This window comes from Ranitomeya imitator, chromosome 2, assembly GCF_032444005.1.
Source record: "Ranitomeya imitator isolate aRanImi1 chromosome 2, aRanImi1.pri, whole genome shotgun sequence".
NCBI lineage: Eukaryota > Metazoa > Chordata > Amphibia > Anura > Dendrobatidae > Ranitomeya > Ranitomeya imitator.
In genome coordinates, this window is record NC_091283.1 from 717,424,028 (window position 1) to 717,446,604 (window position 22,577).

The 22,577-nt window shown below is 43.0% G+C and overlaps 1 protein-coding gene across 1 annotated transcript in view; it reads right to left on the minus strand.

Annotated features, from left to right (window-relative positions):
* Positions 1-1,427: 1,427 nt before the first annotated feature.
* MACROH2A2 (macroH2A.2 histone) overlaps positions 1,428-22,577 on the minus strand; it is an 89,512-nt gene continuing 68,362 nt past the window's right edge. Inside the window, exons 3-9 of the mRNA XM_069753160.1 lie at positions 17,736-17,842; positions 15,164-15,361; positions 11,732-11,839; positions 10,241-10,340; positions 5,389-5,478; positions 2,795-2,969; positions 1,428-2,029 (exon numbers count right to left, since the gene is read on the minus strand). Of these exons, the coding sequence (XP_069609261.1) occupies positions 1,864-2,029; positions 2,795-2,969; positions 5,389-5,478; positions 10,241-10,340; positions 11,732-11,839; positions 15,164-15,361; positions 17,736-17,842 (944 nt within the window). The 3' untranslated portion in view covers positions 1,428-1,863. The remainder of the gene's footprint in view (positions 2,030-2,794; positions 2,970-5,388; positions 5,479-10,240; positions 10,341-11,731; positions 11,840-15,163; positions 15,362-17,735; positions 17,843-22,577) is intronic.

Sequence of the window (22,577 nt, forward strand, 5' to 3'; positions counted from 1 at the left end):
AGCAGGATTTTTAATCAACAGGGGGGGAAACGCTATCTGCGGCCCCCGAGGATAATTTTCTATCTGGGCATTGCGTCATGGGTTGTGCCAATGCTTCGCTCGGGGGGACATGGAATACATGACCCCCAAGGTCGACTACCGGTACCTGGTGACGGGTGCAGCAGACCAGCGCCTGCCCAAATCCACCCGACCCAGGCATCCTCTTCTGTCTTCATCAGAAGTCTTCATCTTGAGGGTTCGAAGTCAAGGACAGGAAACCAACTGATGTGGAGACAGGAGCCGCCCCCTTTTATCTTGAAGGTTTCCTGTCCTTGATGGGCGGATCCCCTCTCTCGTAGTGCCATCATGTATGATGGAAAAAATACATTTTTTCCTCTCCTCGGATGGCCTCTGGGAAAAATCTTCTTCCTCGGCTTCAGCCTCTTCCTCTGAGTAGTACGAGTAAAGGTACACTTCCTCTGAGGATTCCACCATCTCCCATCGGGCTCTCTTGTGACGGGAGGTGCTCAGATCTGGCTGTGGCGGCACAAGATTAGCAACGGTGTTCTGGACTTCTTCCCTGATAGTGGCCCGCATATCCGTAAGGAAGGACTACTGTTCCTCTTTTAGGTGTTTTGCAATACATTCCGGACATAATCGTTTTGTGCACGAGTCTGCTAATTTAGTGTTGAATAGTGGGCATCTCCGCATCCTTTTCCGGGAAGAAGAACTGGATCTTAAGGGGTTCCCTTTATCCTAACACACAAAACTGAACTTTTCCCCTTTAACGGACTACTAACATGAGACAAAGCAGGCCTATTGGGCACTTACACTGGCCAAGGACTGCTCAGCTGGTGCTTCTGATCGAGATGGATATACCTCCATTTCAGACTGTGCACATCACCAGTCTAGTGAGTACCCTTTTTAAAAGGGTCTTACCTTGTCCAGATGGCCTCCAGATTATCCCCATAGCTCTCTCATGTGTTCCTGATTGGAACAAAAGCTACGCCGTCCCGATCGGAAGTGTCACTCTAAACCGGAAGTGTGCATCCTCTAATGGCGTCCGACCAGAAACACGTTCCCAGGTGGAACGCATGTTCCGGCGGCGTGGAGCAGAGAACCCTCCGGAGAAGGAAGCGGCAACATTGGGAGCTCCCCCGACACAGAGGCACCCCCGCCCAGTGAGGCATCATCGATGGAGCCTCTTGACAGCGGGAAGGGAGGAGATCCAGTCCCCTCCGATCCCACTGAGCCCCGGTAAGTGTCGCGCTCCTGCGATCCTCTTGTGCGCTCTGTCCTGCTAGGGACAGGAAAAACACTGCATTTCCTGTCCCTAGAGGATATACATGACTTCCTCGTGACGTGCTGTCATGACGGACAACCAGGGAAAATCACAATACAACATTACTGTACTAGCCCATTAAAAAAGACACGAGACAAAATGTAAGAACTTTGCTTAGTTTTTTAAATAATATTGTGGTCTTATTTCTCTTGTAAAATCCAATACTACAAATCTAAAACAGGTTTTTTTTTAGCTGTCATAACACTAAGTCTAAAATAATAAGACAGGAAACGTAAGAGAAGACATTGGGAACAACATCCTTAAAGAAACAAAAAAACAACATGGTTGATTATTACAGAGGGGTATATTTTTCAGGTTCTATAAAAATGCAAATAGGGTGCTGGCTTGGTACAGAAATAGGAGAATCAGCCCAAATATACCTCTTCAACCATGGGAACATAAACTTAAAATCAGTCCTCAAACCACAACATTTCATACATGTTTCAACACCTTCTGAACAACAATTCATCATCTCTAGGTCTCCAGTCCTCTTCTACTTGTGTACAACCACATGCGTGGAGCTGCTCTGTGTGCTCTGGCTTCTACTTTGTGTCGAGCTTGGCCATTTCCTGCACATAGATTCCAATGCTTTCACTGTCAAACAGCAGGAAGTAAATATTCTTCACAGTGGAGGAGTTGGAGGAGCCGAAATGGCTGGAGATGGCTCTCAGAATGACCTGAGCCGCTGTCTGCTTGGGAAAGCCGTTTCTACATGGCATGAGACAAGTGGGAAAAATGTTTAGTCATATTTGTAACATCAGTCCGGTATACAGCAATGTAGCTTTATCCTCATTATATAGGAAAACATAGCTTCCCACACAGTCTTAATAAGCAGCATACAAAAATAAGAGAACATTGGGCTTTAAAAAAACAACAAAAAAAAAACCTTGGAAGCCAGTGTGGCATATGCACATGTACAACTATAGAGTGGCATACGTTACGGCCTTCTAACATGAGCAAGGTTTCACAAGGTATATGTCTGACAGAGGACAAAATCATTAAAGGGTTCATCCAAGACAAATTAATACTTGGGCTCATAGTAAAAAAAAAAAAAAAAAAATTTACCGGGCAGGTAGTTGCTACCTACTTGCCTGATGTGCCTGGCGACGAACTCTGCTGGCACAGTGATCACAGACCGCTCCTGCCGGCAATTCATCGGCTTCCGCTGTGGACATCATGAGCAGTGGCTTCCCTTCTACTCTGCTCTGTTGACACAATGTGACTGCCAAGGTCATGCTGATAAGCAGCAGGGGGCTGGTTGTCAAACTGCGGGAGTCAATTGTCAATGAGTGTGACATCGGCAGTCATACCCTGTAGACAGAGCTGCGCTTTTGAAGTGGAGCAGCTGAATGGCTGGCAGGAGTGGAAAATGGTCTTTAAGCCCATATTAAAAAAACAAACAAAAAAAAACAAACAAAAAAAACAGTTAAGTCCAAGATACACCCCTTTAACTAAGTGAGAATCTGCATATACCTGCCACTGGGGAAAGAAGGAAAGGCCACAGACTTGAGCTTTTTCTCTTCTGCGACCGATAAACAGTTCTTGATGGTCTTTTCCAGCTGTTCTTCACACTTATCTGATCCCCACTGTGGGATGTGGCAGTGGATGATGAACTTGGCTGCCAATCCATTTGCTTGACTAAGGGCAGCTATTAAAGAAAGGGGGAACATACATATAGATGAATGAAAACTATACATTTCCAAATAATAAAATAAATTATTATTGCCGTAATTTCTTAATAAAAGAAAAAAAAATGTGTAACAGTAATTAACACATTTCACAGAAAGTGTTGGGAAAATTTATAGATACTTTACTTGTTTTGCATTGATTTTAAGCTACAAGATGTTTTCTTTTCCGTTAAGATAAGAAACTGAGTTCAGTAGTCTACTGATTTCCTGTTACCACCAATGTACATTGTGTGAGCCGAGAGAAAATAAGTGGCCTAATAACTCCGTTCTATGTAGATTTATTTAACCCTTCAAATATTAGTATCAAATTAAAATTGTGCCACCAAACCAAAGAGGCCTGATCACACAGTGCTGATTCAATGAATTTAGTAGATTTTATTTTCATGTGTTTTCTTTAACTCATAACTGGCAATGGATGGAATTCTTTATATAGGATCTGTAATGGGACTCAACAATCTTATGTGTGTGGTCAGCTCATGTGCATCAGCCAAAATGCTGCAGATCAATTGTGTCAGATCATTAGTATGAACGATCTGACCATGTATGTGGTGAAATAAACTGGGAGCTTGTGTATATTGTTTTTATAAAGCAAAAAGACATACACTTGCATTTATGGCCTCAAAAAAAATCCAACCTCACAGATCAAAATTCTGGCAGATAGTAGTTGTCTATCATAAGTGATACGGTAATTCTCAGATTATTTCCATTTCGGAAAACTTTTACTCCCATGTGAACATGCAGCTTTATACTATTTTGGATTGCAAATGTAAACTATTAAACAGAGTTTGCATCAGCTGTTTCTTTTCAGTATCCATTGACCTTATTAAACACGGAATTAATAAGGCATCACAGAAATAATTAAACATATAATGCATAGAACAACAAGTGTGAATTTACCAAACAACACTACTAGGGCTCATTCAGACATCAGTGTTTTCTGTTGTTTGCAAAAAACTGTCCGCGTTCCATCAGTGATTTGATCAGCAAATCAACAGTTTGGTTATAGTGTCAGTTTTTAACATCAGGGTTTCATCAGTTTTTTTGTGGATGAAAAAGAAAAACCCAACAAAAACAAAACAAACTGATGACGATTTCTTGACCTGCTCATATTAAACAGTCCATGAAATACAGGCAGCACATGAATGGGATCCGAGTGCTGTCCGATTATTTTCACGGACCCATAGACATGCATTGGCAAGTTTGATCTGACACTAGGACCAAAATAGGACTGATCTCTGATTTGGTGAGGACTACTTGGTCCACAAAAACATATGGACATGTAAACAGCTCCATAGACTATAATAGGTATGAGTTATATCTGTTACAAACACAGGATTGCACTTGCACATGAAAAAATGACGTCTGAATGAGCCTTTATTGTGTGAGGCAACATGGCGGGGACTTTCACTCTGTGGATGCTTTACTCTGCATTGCTTTTTGGGGAACTCTGTTTTGCACAATTTTGTGTGGCATGGGTTTATTATAGAAATGATAGAAAAAAAAAGAAAAAAAAACCCCCATAGAAATGGCAACATAAAGGCGTGTGCAACTAGCGTAGTTATGAAACCTTTGCAATGTGCTCACCGATTTGTTTAAACTAAACTTTCTGTGTTGTCCTAAAACTTCAACATAACATCCGTCCACCAATATATAAGTCAAAGACAAGCGGGCAAAAACTCATTTTCTGGTTTTGTGTACAGATATATAGGGCAATTAATTGCACAGCGTTTTACAGACACATCATAATCTCTGTCCCCATTAGGGCTCATAATCTAAATTCCCCATCAGTATGTCTAGTGTGGGAGGAAACCAGAAAACCAGGAGAAAAACCCACGGAAACATGGCGAGAAAATACAAGCTCCTTGCAGATGTTGTCCTTGGAGGATATGAACCCAGGACCCAAGCGCTGTGAGGGTATGTTCCCACGGTCAGTAAATGCTGCGGATTGGATGCTGTGTACAGCCGCAGCAGCCTGATGTTATGGCATAGTGAATGGGATTTTATGAAATCCCATCTCCACTATGCGTGCAGGGACACCCGCGGCTTCCCTTGCGATGACGGACATGCGGCACATCTTTCTAGACTGCAGCATGTCTATTTATCTTGCGGAGACGCTCAGTCTCCGCAAGATAAATATCACAATCTCTGTATAGGATGCGGTGATTACGCATGGTGTAATGAACACATGTGGACTCAGCGCGCATACAAAAACCGTCAGCGCTTTGGACAGAGCGGACATGTGCTGTGTCCAAAGCGCTACCGATACGGACCGTGGAAACATACCCTAAGGCTGCAGTGCTAACCACTGTGCGGTTGCCCCGTAATAATAAATAAAGTGTTAACATTGTGTACGAGTCAGGGAAATGAACATTATTTTACCTCCAGTCAACTCCAAGGGTCCATGGGTTTTACGGAGCTCTTTCACAGCTTCAAGGAACTCTTTTCCTCCAGCTTTTTCCATGGCATTCCCTATATACATGAGAAAAATTATGGCATGGCAGGATCAAGGTCCACACATTACATTCACTGCACTATGCAGTGGCTGTCAGATGAATGACCGTTAAAATGCAAGAACGACATGATAGTGGCTCTCCACTTTAAAGGGGTTGTCTGTCTTTAGGGTACAAATCTGCAGTCACTATGACTGCAGACTTATGAATCCTGACATTGCAATCACTGTGCGTTGTGGGGATAGGTGCAGCCTTGCCCAATGAAACTGTATTGAAGGAGGCCATATACAGTCTAGATGAAATGTGGCCGAAAGTATGAAATCGCATACTTGTGGTCATATGACCGCTCCTGGTGCCTGGGAATGTGCACTGTGAGGATTCGCAAGTCTGCAGTGACTGCAGATTTCCAGCCTAAGGATGGGCAACCCCTTTAAGTCATGCAAGTGGGTCCAAAGTGGGAAGAAACCCCCTGTGATGTCCATGTCCTATTAACCCAACCACATTTCATAAAAAACAAAATGCATTTGTAACAACATAAGAACATAACCGGTAATTCCAGGCTCTATTCTTTAAGACTAAGCAATTTTTATTTATTTTTGTGCATAGCTAATTTGTTTTGGTTCAAAGATGAGCTGAAATCCATTTATTATATAGATCTTAGATAGAACAGGTTAATAACAAAAAAAAAAACAAACACATTTATATTGCAGCAGAGAAGACTTGATTAGTAAATTCCCTGCAGGTCCAGATATGTGATCTCACAGCAATAGTCCATTAGGTTGTGTACATCAGAACATTCCCAGTAACCACACATTTAAGGTACCTTCACACTAAGCGACGCTGCAGCGATACCGACAACGATGTCGATCGCTGCAGCGTCGCTGTTTGGTTGCTGGAGAGCTGTCACACAGACAGCTCTCCAGCGACCAACAATGCCAGTAACCAGGGTAAACATCGGGTTACTAAGCGCAGGGCCGCGCTTAGTAACCCGATGTTTACCCTGGTTACCATCGTAAAAGTAAAAAAAAACAAACACTACATACTTACCTTCGCTGTCTGTCACCGGCGCTCTGCTTTCCTGCACTGACTGTGAGCACAGCGGCCGGAAAGCAGAGCGGTGACGTCACCGCTGTGCTTTCCGGCTGGCTGGCGCTCACAGCAAGTGCAGAGAAGTAGAACGCCGAGGACAGACAGCGAAGGTAAGTATGTAACGTTTGTTTTTTTTAACTTTTACAATGGTAACCAGGGTAAACATCGGGTTACTAAGCGCGGCCCTGCGCTTAGTAACCCGATGTTTACCCTGGCTACCAGTGAAGACATCGCGTCTATTCAGCGATGTCTGCAGGGAGTCCAGCGACGAAATAAAGTTCTGGACTTTCTGCAGCGACCAACGACATCACAGCAGGATCCTGATCGCTGCTGCGTGTCAAACTGAACGATATCGCTAGCCAGGACGCTGCAATGTCACAGATCGCTAGCGATATCGTTCAGTGTGAAGGTACCTTTAGAGTATCCCATTTCCATACTACCTCATCTCACCCACTCTGTTGGTGTCCCTCAAGATTCTGTCCTGGGACCCCGACTCTTCTCCATCTATATCTTTAGCCTGGGACATTTCAAAGTCCCATTGCTTCCACTATCACCTATACGCTGATGGCACTCAATCTCTCTCTCGCCCAAATGTCACCGCTCTGTGACCCAGAATCCCAAAGTGTTTATTAGCCACAGCCTCCTCCTTCTCAAGAGCTTTTTAAAACTCAATGTGGACCAAATCAAACTAATAGTCTTTCTTCCATGTGACTCACCCCCACCTCCCAGATCAATCACAATAAATTAAATGATATCACACTTTTCCATGCATCATAAGTCTGTTGCCTCAATGTAACCCTTGAGTCTGCCCTGTCTTACAACTACACGTCCAATCTCTTCCCAACTCCTACTAAACCCCTTAAGAACAGGGGGTATTTCCATTTTTGCGTTTCCATTTTTTGCTCCCCTTCTTCCCAGAGCTCTAACTTTGTTATTTTTCAGTCAATATGGCCATGTGAAAGCTTCTTTTTTGCAGGACAAGTTTTACTTTTCAACAACACCATTGCTATTACCATGTCGTGTACTGGAAAACGGGAAAAAAAAAACTCTAAGTGCATTGAAATTGCAAGAAAAGTGCAATCTCGCAATAGATTTTTTTTTTCTTAAACCATGTTCACTAAGTGCTAAACCTGACTTGCTATTATGATTCCCCATGTCATTGCCAATTCATAGATAGCAAACACGTGTAGGTTCTGCTTTATTTAAGTAGTGAAAAATAAAATGACGCCATTTTCCGAGACATGTAGCGTCTACATTTTTCAGTATCTGGGTGAAGGCTTATTTTTTTGCGCGCCAAGCTTACATTTTTATTGATACCTTTTTGGGATGGATACAATGTTTTGATCGTCCGTCATTGCATTGTATTGCAATGTTGCAGCGACCAAAAAAAAAAAAACTTAATTGTGGGGCTTTGATTTTTTTCTCGCTACGCCGTTTACCGATCAGATTATTTTTATATCTTAATAGATTGGGCGATTCCAAATGTGTACTTTTTTTATTCTGCACGGGGCAAAGGGGGTGATTTGAACTTTTATATTTGTTTAATACATTTATTTTTTTTACTTGCTTCAATAGTCTCCATGGAAGACTAGAAGCTGCGATCATCCGATTGCCTGTGTTACACACAGTAGGGCGGGGGCCCTGCTATGTGTAAACAAAATGATCATCTGCTATGTGCATCAACCACCGGGCGGTGCTCATAGCAGTTCAGCAATGACAACCACAGGGATCTCCTGCAGACCCTGGGTTGTCATGCCAACCCATCAGCGACCACGGTACTGTGTGACGGGCACCAATGGGCAGAGCTACGATGCACATCCAGTTTACATGAGAAATGCCACTGTCAAAGAGTGACAACGACATTTAACTAGTTTACAGCCGCGGGTGGATCGGAAAAGGTGCGGGCTCATCACCGGAGTTTGCACAAAAGAGGGGGAGGGGACTTATGACGGACATAGTAAGTCTTAGATCGTTAAGGGGTTAAAAAACATTTCCTGAATTTTCCTTTTCTCAAGCCCAAATCTACTAAAATGTTGTATGTGCATGTCCTCATCATCTCCCACCTCAACTACTCCATATCCTCCTCTGTGTCCTCCTAACACTCTATTAATAATCTGTTGCCAGATTAATAAGTCTCCCCTGCCTTCATTTCTCCCCTCTGCCAATCTTTCCACTGGCTTTCAATTACCTGGCACATCCAGTATAAATTACTAAGTAGTCTGTCTCTGCAGTACATCTCCAAACTGATCTCCTGAAACTTCCGCACACGTAATCTCACGTCCTTACAAGATCTCCTTTTCTTCGCCACCCTTGTACATTCATACCCAATCACCTCCAAAACTTCTCCAGCGTATCCCTCATCTTCTAGAATTCTGTGCTCCAACACATGCGATTGTCTCCCACATTCGGAACCTTCAGACATAACATGAAAACTCATCTCTTTAGGAAAGCCTACAATAACCCCGCTGTCATCTGACCACCACCGAAGCTGCTGCCACCCCCCAACCTACGGTCTCCTTCCTCATTACCCTGTGAGCCTATGAGAGCAGGGCCCTCTCCTTCTCTGTGCCAGTCAGTTCATTGTAATTTATATAGAGATTTTGCATGTAAACCCTTTTCACACGTTCACCACCATGGAATCAATGGTGCTCTAAAATAAAGAATTACCCTCTTCCTCAGTATTAGGCTGCCGTCACACTAGCAGTATTTGGTCAGTATTTTCCATCAGTATTTGTAAGCCAAAACCAGGAGTAGGTGATAAATGCAGAAGTGGTGCATATGTTTCTATTATACTTTTCCTCTATTTGTTCCACTCCTGGTTTTGGCTTACAAATACTGATGGAAAATACTGACCAAATACTGCTAGTGTGATGGCATCCTTAGCCAGCAATTATGGAGTTTATGGTTTATGTACCAAAGATACTAAAAGAAGTGTCATAAAGGTTTTAATTTAGAGTCTCCTCATTTGTCGAATGGAAATTTCCTTCTCAGTCTGGATTTCCTGGTCAGAAAATCTGCAGCATATTACAGCACCAGTATTATGGATTGTATTTTATGATTTTTCTCTGCAGCTGAATTTGACAGGTGCTGCAGAATAGACATCCACTGCATGACAATTATGCTGTCAATTTCCACCATACACTTGATTTATCCTTTGTGATACTAATAGGTCACAACATTTCTGTAACAAAATCAGCAGCGGTTTTTGCAGCTGCAGAAAGTTTGTGGCGGATCAGCCTCACAAGGACAATGCCTACAGATATACTGACAACTCAACTTTCTTCGCAAGAAATATGCACGTGTAAATGTTCCTTCAGAATATAAAATTGGAGAACTTAGATTGTAAATTTCTGTGCAGAACAGTCAGGGGAGATTGAACACAATTGACGTTTTGCAATGATCGGCGTATATCTGAGCCTGAATGAACAGCGAGGGATCTTCATTCTACAGGTAAAAAGGGTTTTGCTTGAAAATGCAGAGTGTTGAGTATAAGCGATTGCGGGCACTCCTTCTATGTTCTGTAACCATTTGATTTCCTGGCCAAATTAACAATTTCATTTTTCATTGGCTTCCTATGGATCAGCACTGTTGGATAACAAATTGAACCAAACAGATATATCTCTTTTTAACCTCACTAAATATGTAACTATGTAAATAGCAGTAAAAGACTCATCAATGACTATAAAACCTACCTATATCTTCCTTCAGGTCGATTTCAGCTGTTGTTGGATGTATAATACCTTCAACTTTCATTGAGCCTATATGACCGAGATCACTTTGAGTCAGGGACAACTAAGTGAAAAAAAAAAAACACACAAAGCAAATGTTTTTAGTATGTTGTCTTTAGACGTGTGGTGCCATGCCAACAAGTATGTCTCCCACTGTCATGATACAAAATTATACGGATGATTAAAGGGGTTATACCTATAGTGTCTTTCATAAATAGCCATCTTTACACATTAAAGACTTCTGTAATGTGTTTTTTTTTATAAAATTTCGCTAGTATTTGCGATCCAGCTATTCACCACATTTGCATTTGATTTTTATTTTGTTTCTGTGACGTTCCGACGTCTAAGGCATGTGCACATGATCAGTAAACGCTGCAGGTTGGATGCTGCGTACTTGTGCAGCGTCCAGATGTTACAACATAGTGGATGGGATTTCAAGAAAACCCATGTCCACCATGTGTCCACAGACGCCTGCGGATCACCCGTGGAGATAGACACGTAGTGCGTCTCTCCAGACTGCAGCATGTCAACCTCTCTTGCGGAAACGCGAGTCTCCGCAAGAGAAATTTCACCAATAGAATGTATTGGACGCGGTGAATCCACACGGTTCAGTGATCACATGTGGATTCACCTGCGTTCAATAGACGGCAGCGCTTTGGACTTCCAAAGTACTGCCACTTCCGGATCGTGTGCACCCGGCCATAGGAAGATGGCCCTACAACTTTTTTCAACTCCTCCCTGAAACAGGACATTATCAGGAGGTGTCACTGTGGTCACTTATCACAGCTTACGTCTCCTCATGACATCTTGTTTCAGGGAGGGTGATGGAGAGGTGACCGCAGCTTCGGTCCCTGCTGCCACACTTCTTCTGTCTCTACCTCCAGCATTTTTAGTGGTCGCCGTCACAATCTACAGTGGGTACGGAAAGTATTCAGACCCCTTTACATTTTTCACTCTGTTTCGTTGCAGCTATTTGGTAAATTCAAAAAAGTTTTTGTTTTTTTTTAATTTGAGCAAACTTATTACCATGTGATATTTCAGTTTTCCTTTTTTAAGAAATTTGCAAAAAATTCTACATTTCTGTTTTTTTCCCCAGTCAAGATGGGGTGCAGAGTGTACATTAATGAGAAAAAAATGAACTTTTTTGAATTTATTAAATGGCTGCAATGAAATAAACAGTGAAAAATTTAAAGGGGTCTGAATACTTTCTGAACCCACTGTATGTTTCGTAAGCCACCTCTTTCTTGAAACACATCGTTATTGAGGGCGGTGATAAAAGGAGGTGAGTGACACTAGTGCCGTCCCGCTGATGGCAATCATGTGATGGCGGTGATAGAAGCTGTGCAGCACAGTGGCGGCCATTGAAGATGCAGTCACTTCTACACTTTAGTAAGATTTATCAAAGCCTATTACAGTAATAAAGTATTTAATGTCAAATTTAAAGTAAAAACTTACCTTCTGCCCAAGCAAAAGACTCTTTGAGGAAAGGATGGTAAACCCATCTCCTGGTCCATCGTCTGATGTGGCACTGGACGCACCTTCCTTTCCATCTGCCTGTTTTTCCTATTAGGAGGTAAAGACAATCTTGTTTAGTGAACATCACTAAAAGAATACTATACAAGTGGAAAGAGCAGATTAGCCCCTTGAGAATTACAATAATAAAAGATAATTTTTGCCTTTGCACAAAATTCACGAACCACATTTCACAGTGACACAAAGAACAGCAACAAATACCACAGGACAAAAAAGAAAAGGGACTTAAAAAAACCTGCAGATGATGAATAGGGGCCTAAACATCTATACCCCTAGTGGCAGACACCCAAATGTACTTGGCTATAATTACAGCTATTATTATAGTTTGCGCAAATTATCTACAATATTAATAAAACCAGACCAAATTGGCGTAGTATTCTGGATTTTTTTAGGGTTTTTTTCCCACGAACAAAAGCAGATTTAAAAAAAAAAAATAGATCTTGGAATAACAACTTCCACAATTGGATGTTGTTAACCCCTTTCCAACATGTAGCATAATAATACGCCCATGTTGGACTCCTTATTTGGTGGGGGTTCAGATGCGGAGCCCGCACCTTTCTAGGCACATGACAGCTGACATGTGCCCACAACAGCCTGCGGATGGAATCGCGATCCACCGGCGGCTATTAACTAGTTAAATGCCGCTGTCAATCTCTAACAGCGGCACTTAACTCATGCTTATAAGAATCTCGTCGCTAATCCCATCACATGATCGCGGGTCACCGATGGGTCGGCATGACAACCAGAGGCCTACAGCAGACGTCTATGGTTGTCATTGCCAAATTGTTATGAGCACTGCCTCAGGTCGGCGCTCATAGTAAGCGAGCATTTCTGCTACAGAAAGACGATACGATCATCGCCTGTGTGTAGCAGAGGTGATCAAATTATTGCAGCTTCTAGTCTCCTATGAAGACTATTAAAGCATGCGAAAAGCAAAAAACAAGAAAAAAAAAGTTTTTAAAATTTTTTTAAAAAATAAAACAAATATAAAAGTTCAAATCACCCCTCCCCTTTGCCCCATTCAAGTGGTATCAATAAAATGTCAACCAGGCACACAAAATATAAGACCTCATCCAACCCAAGCTCACAAAAAAATGGTGAAGCTAAAAGGGTCTCGGAAAATGGTGCTTTTTTTTTAACCCCTTCAAGTCGCGGCCCTTTTTCGTTTTTGCGTTTTCATTCTTCACTTCCCTCCTTCCCAGAGCCATAACTTTTTTATTTTTCCGTCAATATGGTCATGTGAGGGCTTATTTTTTGCGGGACGAGTTGTACTTTTGAACGACACCATTGGTTTTACCATGTCTTTTACTAGAAAACGGGAAAAAAATTCCAAGTGCGGTGAAATTGCAAAAAAAGTGCAATCCCACACTTGTTTTTTGTTTGGCTTTTTTGCTAGGTTCATTAAATGGTAAAACTGACCTACCATTGTGATTCTCTAGGCCATTACGAGTTCATAGACACCTAACATGTCTAGGTTATTTTTTATCCAAGTGGTGAAAAAAAATTCAAAACTTAGCTTAAAAAAAAAAAAAAAAAGTGCCATTTTGCAATGTCGCGGCGACCAAAAAAAACGTAATTCTGGCGTTTCGGAATTTTTTCTCGCTACGCTGTTAAGCGATCAGGTTAATGCTTTTTTTTTTATTGATAGATCGGGCGATTCTGAGCGCGGCGATACCAAATATGTGTAGGTTTTTTTTTTTTTTAATTGTTTTATTTAGGATGGGGCGAAAGGGGGGTGATTTAAACTTTTATATTTTTTATATTTTTTTCATATTTTTAAAAACATTTTTTTTTTTTTTTACTTGTGCCATGCTTCAATAGTCTCCATGGGAGGCTAGAAGCTGGCATAGCCTGATCGGCTCTGCTACATAGCAGCGATCACCAGATCGCTGCTATGTAGCTGAAATGCAGGTGTGCTGTGAGCGCCGACCACAGGGGGGCGCTCACAGCAGGCCGGCATCAGTAACCATAGAGGTCTCAAGGACCTCTATGGTTATCTTCCTGATGCATCGCTGACCCCCGATTATGTGACGGGGGTCGGCGATGACATCATTTCCGGCAGCTCGGCCGGAAGCGCCGGTTAAATGCCGCTGTCTGCATTTGACAGCGGCATTTAACAGGTTAATAGCGGCGGGTGAATAGCGATTTCACCCGCCGCTATTGCGCGCACGTCAGCTGTACAAAACAGCTGACATGTCGCGACTTTGATGTGGGCTCACCGCCGGAGCCCACATCAAAGGGGAGACACGACACGCGCCGTACTAGTACGGGGCATGTCGTGAAGGGGTTAAACAAATGTTTTGTATCTGAACTCGTAATGGCAGGTCAATTTTAGCATTTAGTGAACATTATAAAACAAAACAACCCAACAATTTCACCGCACTTGGAATTTCCCCCTCCCCCCATTTTCCAGTGCACCATATGTTAAAACCAATAGTGTTGTCTAAAAGTACAGTTTGTCCCAAAAAAAAACAAGCCCTCACATGGCCATATTGACCCGAAAAATAAAAAAAAGTTTTGGCTCTCGGAAGAACGGAAGCAAAAACCGGAAATTCAAAAACTGAAATACCCCTGGTCGTTAAGGCGTTTAATAAAATGTTCTTGTGCCGAGATAATCTAATAAATGTGCCCCTTCCGTGTACTGTGTAATGGCCTTGTCTGACCGTACAGGGAACATGGTCTGATCATATCACATCTACTGGGTAGGGAAGGAAGCAAAAGAGGATACAGATTTTACAGCAGGGGATCACAGCGGATTCTTTCTTCTTTTTTTTAAGTAAAACAATAAAAACAGGCACGGAAATGTTTTTCCTCACAAAAAGAACCATTAGTGATCCTGTGCTGTAATGTCAGTATACTCTTTTGCTTCCTCCCCTGCCCAGGAGCTGTGATATGATCAGACCATGTTCCTGCACGGTCAGACACAGCCATTACACAGTGCACAGCAGGGGCATTTATAAGATTATCTCAGCACAGGAACATTTTATTTAAACACATCCAATTGTGGAATTTATTATTATTCCAAGATCTATTGATTAAAATTAACTTTTGTTCGTGGGGAAAACCACTTTAAGTGCACTCCTATTTCAATTCTGAGGCTGGGTGCACACGATCCGGAAGTAGCAGTATTTGGATACATCTATTAATTGTACTTACCGTTTCAGTGTTGATCTGGTTAGAAATATTTGCTTACTTCCTGTTAAGCCCTCTTTGTAGTAGCTTAGTTGGGAATCATAATTAATATGAAACCATGCAATGAAGAAAATAGAAGTGTCTGAAATAGCAGAGCATCTACTGCGCATAACCTGAGCGCCATAGTACGGACATGTCACAGCCCCAGGTAATGATGCTCACCTTTCTGAGTACTTTGCTCTTCCCAGCTTTTGCCTTCTTTGTCCCTTTGTCCAATGCTTTGCCACCCTTTTTCTTTTTTTTCTCTACAGGCTGAGAAAGGATAGTCTCTTTGCCGCGGGAGCCGCGTTTTTTAGCCAAGAGTTCAGGGTGAATTCTTGGTAGGACACCTCCACTTGCAATGGTCACCCCTCGGAGTAACTACAACAGAAACATATAAAATATAAAGTGAACAGCTTTGGGATCAGACTAGGTGAAACTAACTGAAAATTGCGTGTGTAAGAAAATACTTTTAGGCCATGTTCACACAGTGCGTTTTTTACCGCGGAACCGCGGCGGTTTTGCCGCTGCGCTTCCGCAGCTGTTTTCCATGCAGGGTACAGTACACTGTACCCTATGGAAAACAGGACACACTGTGCACATGGTCCGGAAATTGTAAAAAAAAAGACGCGCTGAATAGCTCCCGGAAAAAAGAAGGAGCATGTCAATTCTTTTTCCGGAGCCGCAGCGGTTCTGCACCCATAGACCTCCATTGTGAGGTCCAAACCGCAGTAAAACCCGCAGATCAAAAATATATCTGCGGGTTTTACTGCGGTTTGATGTGCAGAACCGCTGCAGCAGGAAGTGCGGGGAGCGGGCGGAAGTGCGTGGGCGGAGTGTGGCTGCCCCCCCCCCCCCCGTGTTCCGATCCCGCCCCCCCGTGCTCCGATGCCCTCCCCCAGTGCTCCGATGCCCCCCCCCAGTGCTCTGATGCCCCCCCCGTGCCCTAATCTCCCCCCCTTATACTCACCCGGCGTCCCGGTGTCCGTCCGGCCGTCTTCTCCCTGGGCGCCGCCATCTTGCAAAATGGCGGGCGCATGCGCAGTGCGCCCGCCGAATCTGCCGGCCGGCAGATTCGTTCCAAAGTGCATTTTGATCACTGAGATATAACCTATCTCAGTGATCAAAATAAAAAAATAGTAAATGACACCCCCCCCCCCCTTTGTCACCCCCATAGGTAGGGACAATAAAAAAAATAAAGAAATTTTTTTTTTTTTTTCACTAAGGTTAGAATAGGGGTAGGGGTAGGGTTAGGGGTAGGGTTAGGGGTAGGGTTAGGGGTAGGGTTAGGGGTAGGGTTAGGGGTAGGGTTAGGGTATTTTCAGCCATTTTAACCCTAAAAAAATTCCTAGAAAACACACAGACTCTGGCTAGAAAACTGCATCAAAAAAACGCATCAAAAAACGCATCAAAAAACGCATCAAAAAACGCATCAAAAACGGACCAAAAAAGGACCAAAAAAAGGACCTGCGTTTTCTGCCAAGAGCTGCAGTTTTTTAAAAAACAGTCAGGAAAAAAAAAGGATGGAAATCCTGAACGTGTGAACATACCCTTAAGGCCAAGTTCACACAAGGCGTTTTTGCTGATTTTTTTATGCTAATTTTCAGCTGCTTTTTACAGTACCAGCAAAGCCTATGAGATTTCAGAAATCTCCTGCACACACATTGGTCTTTTTATCATCAGTATTTTGTGCTTTGCTGCATTTTTTGGACATAGAGCATGTCACTTCTTTCAGCGTCTTTTCAGCGTTTTTCACCTATTGACTTGAATGGGTGGTGAAAAAACGCAAGTATCAGGTTTTGCTGCGCTTTTTGTGTCAAAACCTAATTCTATAGAATATGACTTTTTTTTTTCAACACTAAACTTAATCCGTATGCAAAGGAGACAAGTCTAGCATGCCAAAACCGGCAGAAAAAAAATGCAGAAAAAACACCTCGTGTGAACTTACCCTAATTGTAGCTAGCGCTATAGGATGATCTATCGTCTGCAGCCCAGTCACCGCACAGAATTATTTGTTTCCAATGATAAACTAAATCTGTCACAACCCACAGGGAAAAATCCGGCTACAGTTTTGAATGCAGCTTTTCAAGAAAAAGCCAAAATAATCCAAATAAGGCTACTGCGCCTGCGCTGTTATTGTTTTTTTTCGGGCATGCGCAGTTGAGCTGCACTTTGAACTTACAGCGCAGGCGCAGGGGACGCTAATGAAGGAAGAGGAAGCGGCACACAGATGCCATGCGTGACGGCTGTGAGGCGTCTGGATTAGGGGGGAAAGACCTGCCCCCGTGGCAATTTTGAGGTATGAGGGACAAATTTCAAAAACTATTCTTTCAGCAGTGCCAGGGACCCGAACTAAAAGAGCCACCTTATCAGAATGCAGCATTACTGCTGCACAAGGTGGCTCTTTTAGTTACAAACGCCTGGGTGGGTGACCGGTAACAAAGCAAAAAACAAACAAAAAAAAAAAAGCACCAAAAGCTGCGTATGAAACCATTCACCATTTATATTATATCAATCTAATGTATAGACTGCTGGGACCAACAAAGCCTTTTCCCGTTTCCAGCAAAGATTTGGCCACATATGTATCTATGAGAGATAATAAAATAGATGCACTTGACTGTTTCCATAAGCCCCTACAGATCAGTACTGACTTGTGCCACTATCCAATGGATACTAGCCACAAGGTAAACTTCTTTCAGTACAATGTCCATAGGTTTAACTCCATCCTATGTGCAAGGAAAAATTCTACATGTACCTGATTGAGTTCTTCATCATTGGCAACTGCTAACAGAATGTGCCGCGGAGTAATTCTCCCTTTCTTATTGTCTCTGGCGGCATTCCCTGCCAGCTCCAGGATTTCAGCTGCGAGGGGAGAAAATAGCAGTTTATACAAATTACTGTCCATCATATTAATAACTAATGTAGCAATAGTCATACAAACATTTAGCCAAAAATATTATTAGGCATGCAACGAGCAATTACAGTTAAGTCCATATATATTTGGACAGGTACAACATTTTTCTAATTTTGGCTATAGACATTACCACAATGAACAACGAGCAATTACAGTTAAGTTCATATATATTTGGACAGAGACAACATTTTTCTAATTTTGGTTATAGACATTACCACAATGAATTTTAAACAAAACAACTCAGATGCAGTTGAAGTTCAGACTTTCAGCTTTCATTTGAGTGTGCCACCCTGTTTTTAAAGGGACCAAAAGTAATCGGACAATTGACTCCAATGCTATTTCATGGACAGGTGTGGGCAATCCCTTCGTTATGTCTCATTATGTCATTCTCAATTAAGCAGATAAAAAGGCCTGGAGTTGATTTGAGGTGTGGTGCTTGCATTTGGAAGGTTTTGCTGTTTAGTAAACATGCGGTCAAAGGAGCTCTCCATGCAGGTGAAACAAGCCATCCTTAAGGGTACTTTCACACTAGCGTTTTTTGTAAATCCGTCACAATGCGTCGTTTTGCAGAAAAAACGCATCCTGCAAAAGTGCTTGCAGGATGCGTTTTTTCCCCATAGACTTCTATTGGCGACGCATTTGCGACGGATTTGCACACTTCGCATCCGTCTTGCGACGAATGCGTCGTGCTTTGGCGGACCGTCGGGAAAAAAACCCCTACATGTAACATTTTTTTTTCCCGACGGACCGCTTTTTCCGACCGCGCATGCGCGGCCGGAACTCCGCCCCCACCTCCCCGCACCTTACAATGGGGCAGCGGATGCGCCGCAAAAATGCATCCGCTGCACCCATTGTGCAAAGCGTTAAACGCTAGCGTCGGAATCTCTCCCCGACGCACTACGACGGGGAGATTCCGACGCTAGTGTGAAAGAAGCCTAAGATGCGAAAACAGAAAAAAAAAACATCTGAGAAATTGCTACAATATTAGGAGTGGCAAAATCTACAGTTTGGTACATCCTGAGAAAGAAAGAAAGCACTGGTGAACTCATCAATGCAAAACGACCTGGGCGCCCATGGAAGACAACAGTGGTGGATGATCGCAGAATAATCTCCATGGTGAAGAGAAACCCCTTCACAACAGCCAACCAAGTGAACAACACTCTCCAGGAGGTAGGCGTATCAATATCCAAATCTACCATAAAGAGAAGACTGCATGAAAGTACCGTATATACTCGAGTATAAGCCGACCAGAGTATAAGCCGACCCCCCTAATTTTGCCACAAAAAAATGGGAAAACTTAATGATTCGAGTATAAGCCTAGGGTGGAAAATGCAGCAGTTACCGGTAAATGTCAAAAGTAAAAATAGATACCAATAAAAGTAAAATTAATTAAGACATCAGTAGGTTAAGTGTTTTTGAATATCCATATTGAATCAGGAGCCCCATATAATGCTCCATAAAGTTTGATGGGCCCCATTAAATGCTCCATATTAAAATATGCCCCATATAATCCTGCATAAAGGGTAATAAGGGCCCCATAAGATGCTCCATAGAGATATTTGCCTCTTATAGTGCTGCACAATAGTTATGGCCCCATACAGAAGCTCCATACAGTCACTGCCCCTTATAGTGCTGCACAAGTGTTATGGCCCCATAAGATGCTCCATACAGTCACTGCCCCTTATAGTGCTGCACAAGCGTTATGGCCCCATACAGATGCTCCATACAGTCACTGCCCCTTATAGTGCTGCACAAGCGTTATGGCCCCATACAGATGCTCCATACAGTCACTTGTCCCATATGCTGTGGCTGCGATAAAAAAAAATAAAAAATCATATACTCACCTCTCCTTCGCTCAGGACCCCGGCACTTTTACCTGCTCCTCGTTCGGGTGCGGCTCCATCCTCAGCACTGACGTTCAGCAGAGGGCGCGCACTGACGTCACCGCGCCCTCTGACCTGAGCATCACAGCCAGAGGACGCTGATGACGGAGCCGCACCCGAACGAGGAGCAGGTAAATATCGCGTTGCCCCCTCCCACCCCGTATACTTACCTGCTCCTGGCGCGGTGCAGTCCCTGCTTCTCCCGGCGCTGCATATTCTTCCTGTACTGAGCGGTCACCGTTACCGCTCATTACATTAATGAATATGAGGCTCCACCCCTATGGGAGGTGGAGCCGCATATTCATTACTGTAATGAGCGGTACCATGTGACCGCTCAGTACAGCAAGAATCTGCAGTGCTGGAAGAAGCAGGGACCGCACCAGGAGTAGGTGAGTATAATTAGATAGACCCCGCTCCCCCTCCCCTGCCGACCCCTGCGTATGACTCGAGTATAAGCCAAGAGGGGGACTTTCAGCCCAAAAAAATGGGCTGAAAATCTCGGCTTATACTCGAGTATATACGGTAAATACAGAGGGTTCACTGCACGGTGCAATCCACTCATAAGCATCAAGAATAAAAAGGCTAGACTGGACTTTGCTAAAAAAACATCTAAAAAAGCCAGCACAGTTCTGGAAGAACATTCTATGGACAAATGAAACCAAGATCAACTTCTACCAGAATGATGGAAAAAGAAAAGTACGGCGAAGGCGTGGTACAGCTCATGATCCAAAGCATACCACATCATCTGTAAAACACGGCGGAGGCAGTGTGATGGCTTGGGCATGCATGGCTGCCAGTGGCACTGGGTCACTAGTGTTTATGGATGAAGTGACACAGAACAGAAGCAGCCGAATGAATTCTGAGGTATTCAGAGCCATACTGTGTGCTCAGATCCAGTCAAATGCAGCCAAATTGATTGGTCGTCGTTTCATACTACAGATGGACAATGACCCAAAACATGAAGCCAAAGCAACCCAGGAGTTTATTAAAGCAAAGAAGTGGAATATTCTTGAATGGCCAAGTCAGTCACCTGATCTCAACCCAATTGAGCATGCATTTCACTTGTTAAAGCCTAAACTTCAGACAGAAAGGACCACAAACAAACAGCAACTGAAAACCACTGCAGTAAAGGCCTGGCAGAGCATCAAAAAGGAGGAAACACAGCGTCTGGTGATGTCCATGAGTTCAAGACTTCAGGCAGTCATGGCCAACAAAGTGTTTTCAACCAAGTACTAGAAATGAACATTTTATTTAAAATTAATCTGTCCAATTACTTTTGGACCCTTTAAAACAGGGTGGCACATGTTAAGGAGCTGAAACTCCTAAACCCTTCATCCAATTTTAATGTGGATACCCTCAAATGAAAGCTGAAAGTCTGAACTTCAACTGCATCTGAATTGTTTTGTTTAAAATTCATTGTGGTAATGTCTATAACCAAAATTAGAAAAATGTTGTCTCTGTCCAAATATATATGGACTTAACTGTATTTTAGCAACATACAAGGGCAAGTTTCAGAAATTACTTTTCATATTTTTCTTTATTATAAATTAAATGGATTTTCTCAGGTTGAATATGTAAGCGGACATACCGCATTAATGGACACTTATCAGCCACGAAGGTGGTGAGGATGGCATTCCACGCCTCTGCCATAGATTGGTTAATGTTTTTTCCTTTAATTGCTAGAATTTGTTCTTATAATGCAGGGGGGGGGGGGGGGGGGAGTTTGGATACATGAGCTACATTTGCTGTAAATGGTATAAAAAAAACTGCCTCTTGTATGGTTAAACAAGAAAAGCGATTTGCTCCCAATCTATATGCATTCCAATTTGAGGGTGTAACCTCTTAATTTGGCCTCACTGGTGATCTGGCATATCTGACTTTGGGTCACAACGAAAACAGCTATAAACACATCCATTGGTGATTAAGTGTATGAAAATGTAGTTTACATGTATTTTTAATGTATTTATTTGAGAGTTATCCTTCTGTAGCTGCAGTTTCCTGTTAATAGTGTAGACAGGGTTAACTCTAAGGCCGGCTCAGGTCAGGGAGGAGGATTGGGGACTGTGGGTTAGTGATAGGAATAGGAAAGTTCAGTTAGCAAGTTCAACGAGGCAAGAAGGACATTCCTCTGGTCAATGTAATCTTCACCGGAGTGTGTATGGAAGAGAAGAACAGAGAAGGAAAACAACTAGAAAGAGCTTGAGTTGTGGCAGTGGAGTACTCCTAGCAGGCGAGTTGGCGGAAGGGAACTTTGGTTCAGCAACTTTGTGACATTCCCTATGGGCCTCCTTCAGCCAAGTCTTTAGAGCTGTGGGTCTGAGAACAGAAGTCAGCGAGACTAGGGGCACAAACAATAAGGGAGTTAGTCACAGAGTCTTCATTTATGTGGTTTCTGAGAAAGTGGGCTGAAGATGGAAAAAACTGGAAGGAGCAGCTAAGGTGTCATAGCTGTCTAGGAAGCTTTAAAGTCCCTCTTCGCTAGTAAGAAGTTTCTCCAACTGTGCCACAGAAGAGGTTTGTTGAAGACATGCCACTGTACTGTAACCCAAAGGAAGATGTCTGCATCTCCTGTTGCGCTTTCTAGATAAATGAAGCTGACACTAAAGTTGAACTTATTTTTATAGACTGTGGCGGTTTCCCATTTGTGGAGTCGCAAGGAATCACAGCCACACTAAGCGTGGTGAGCCAGACAGTCGGAAAGTGTCCACAGTAACACACAAAATGGAAGCAGTTTTCTGTAATGTGCCGGACACGTCACTCGCCTACAGCTACCGTGTCGGGAACGTTTACAGGAGGATGA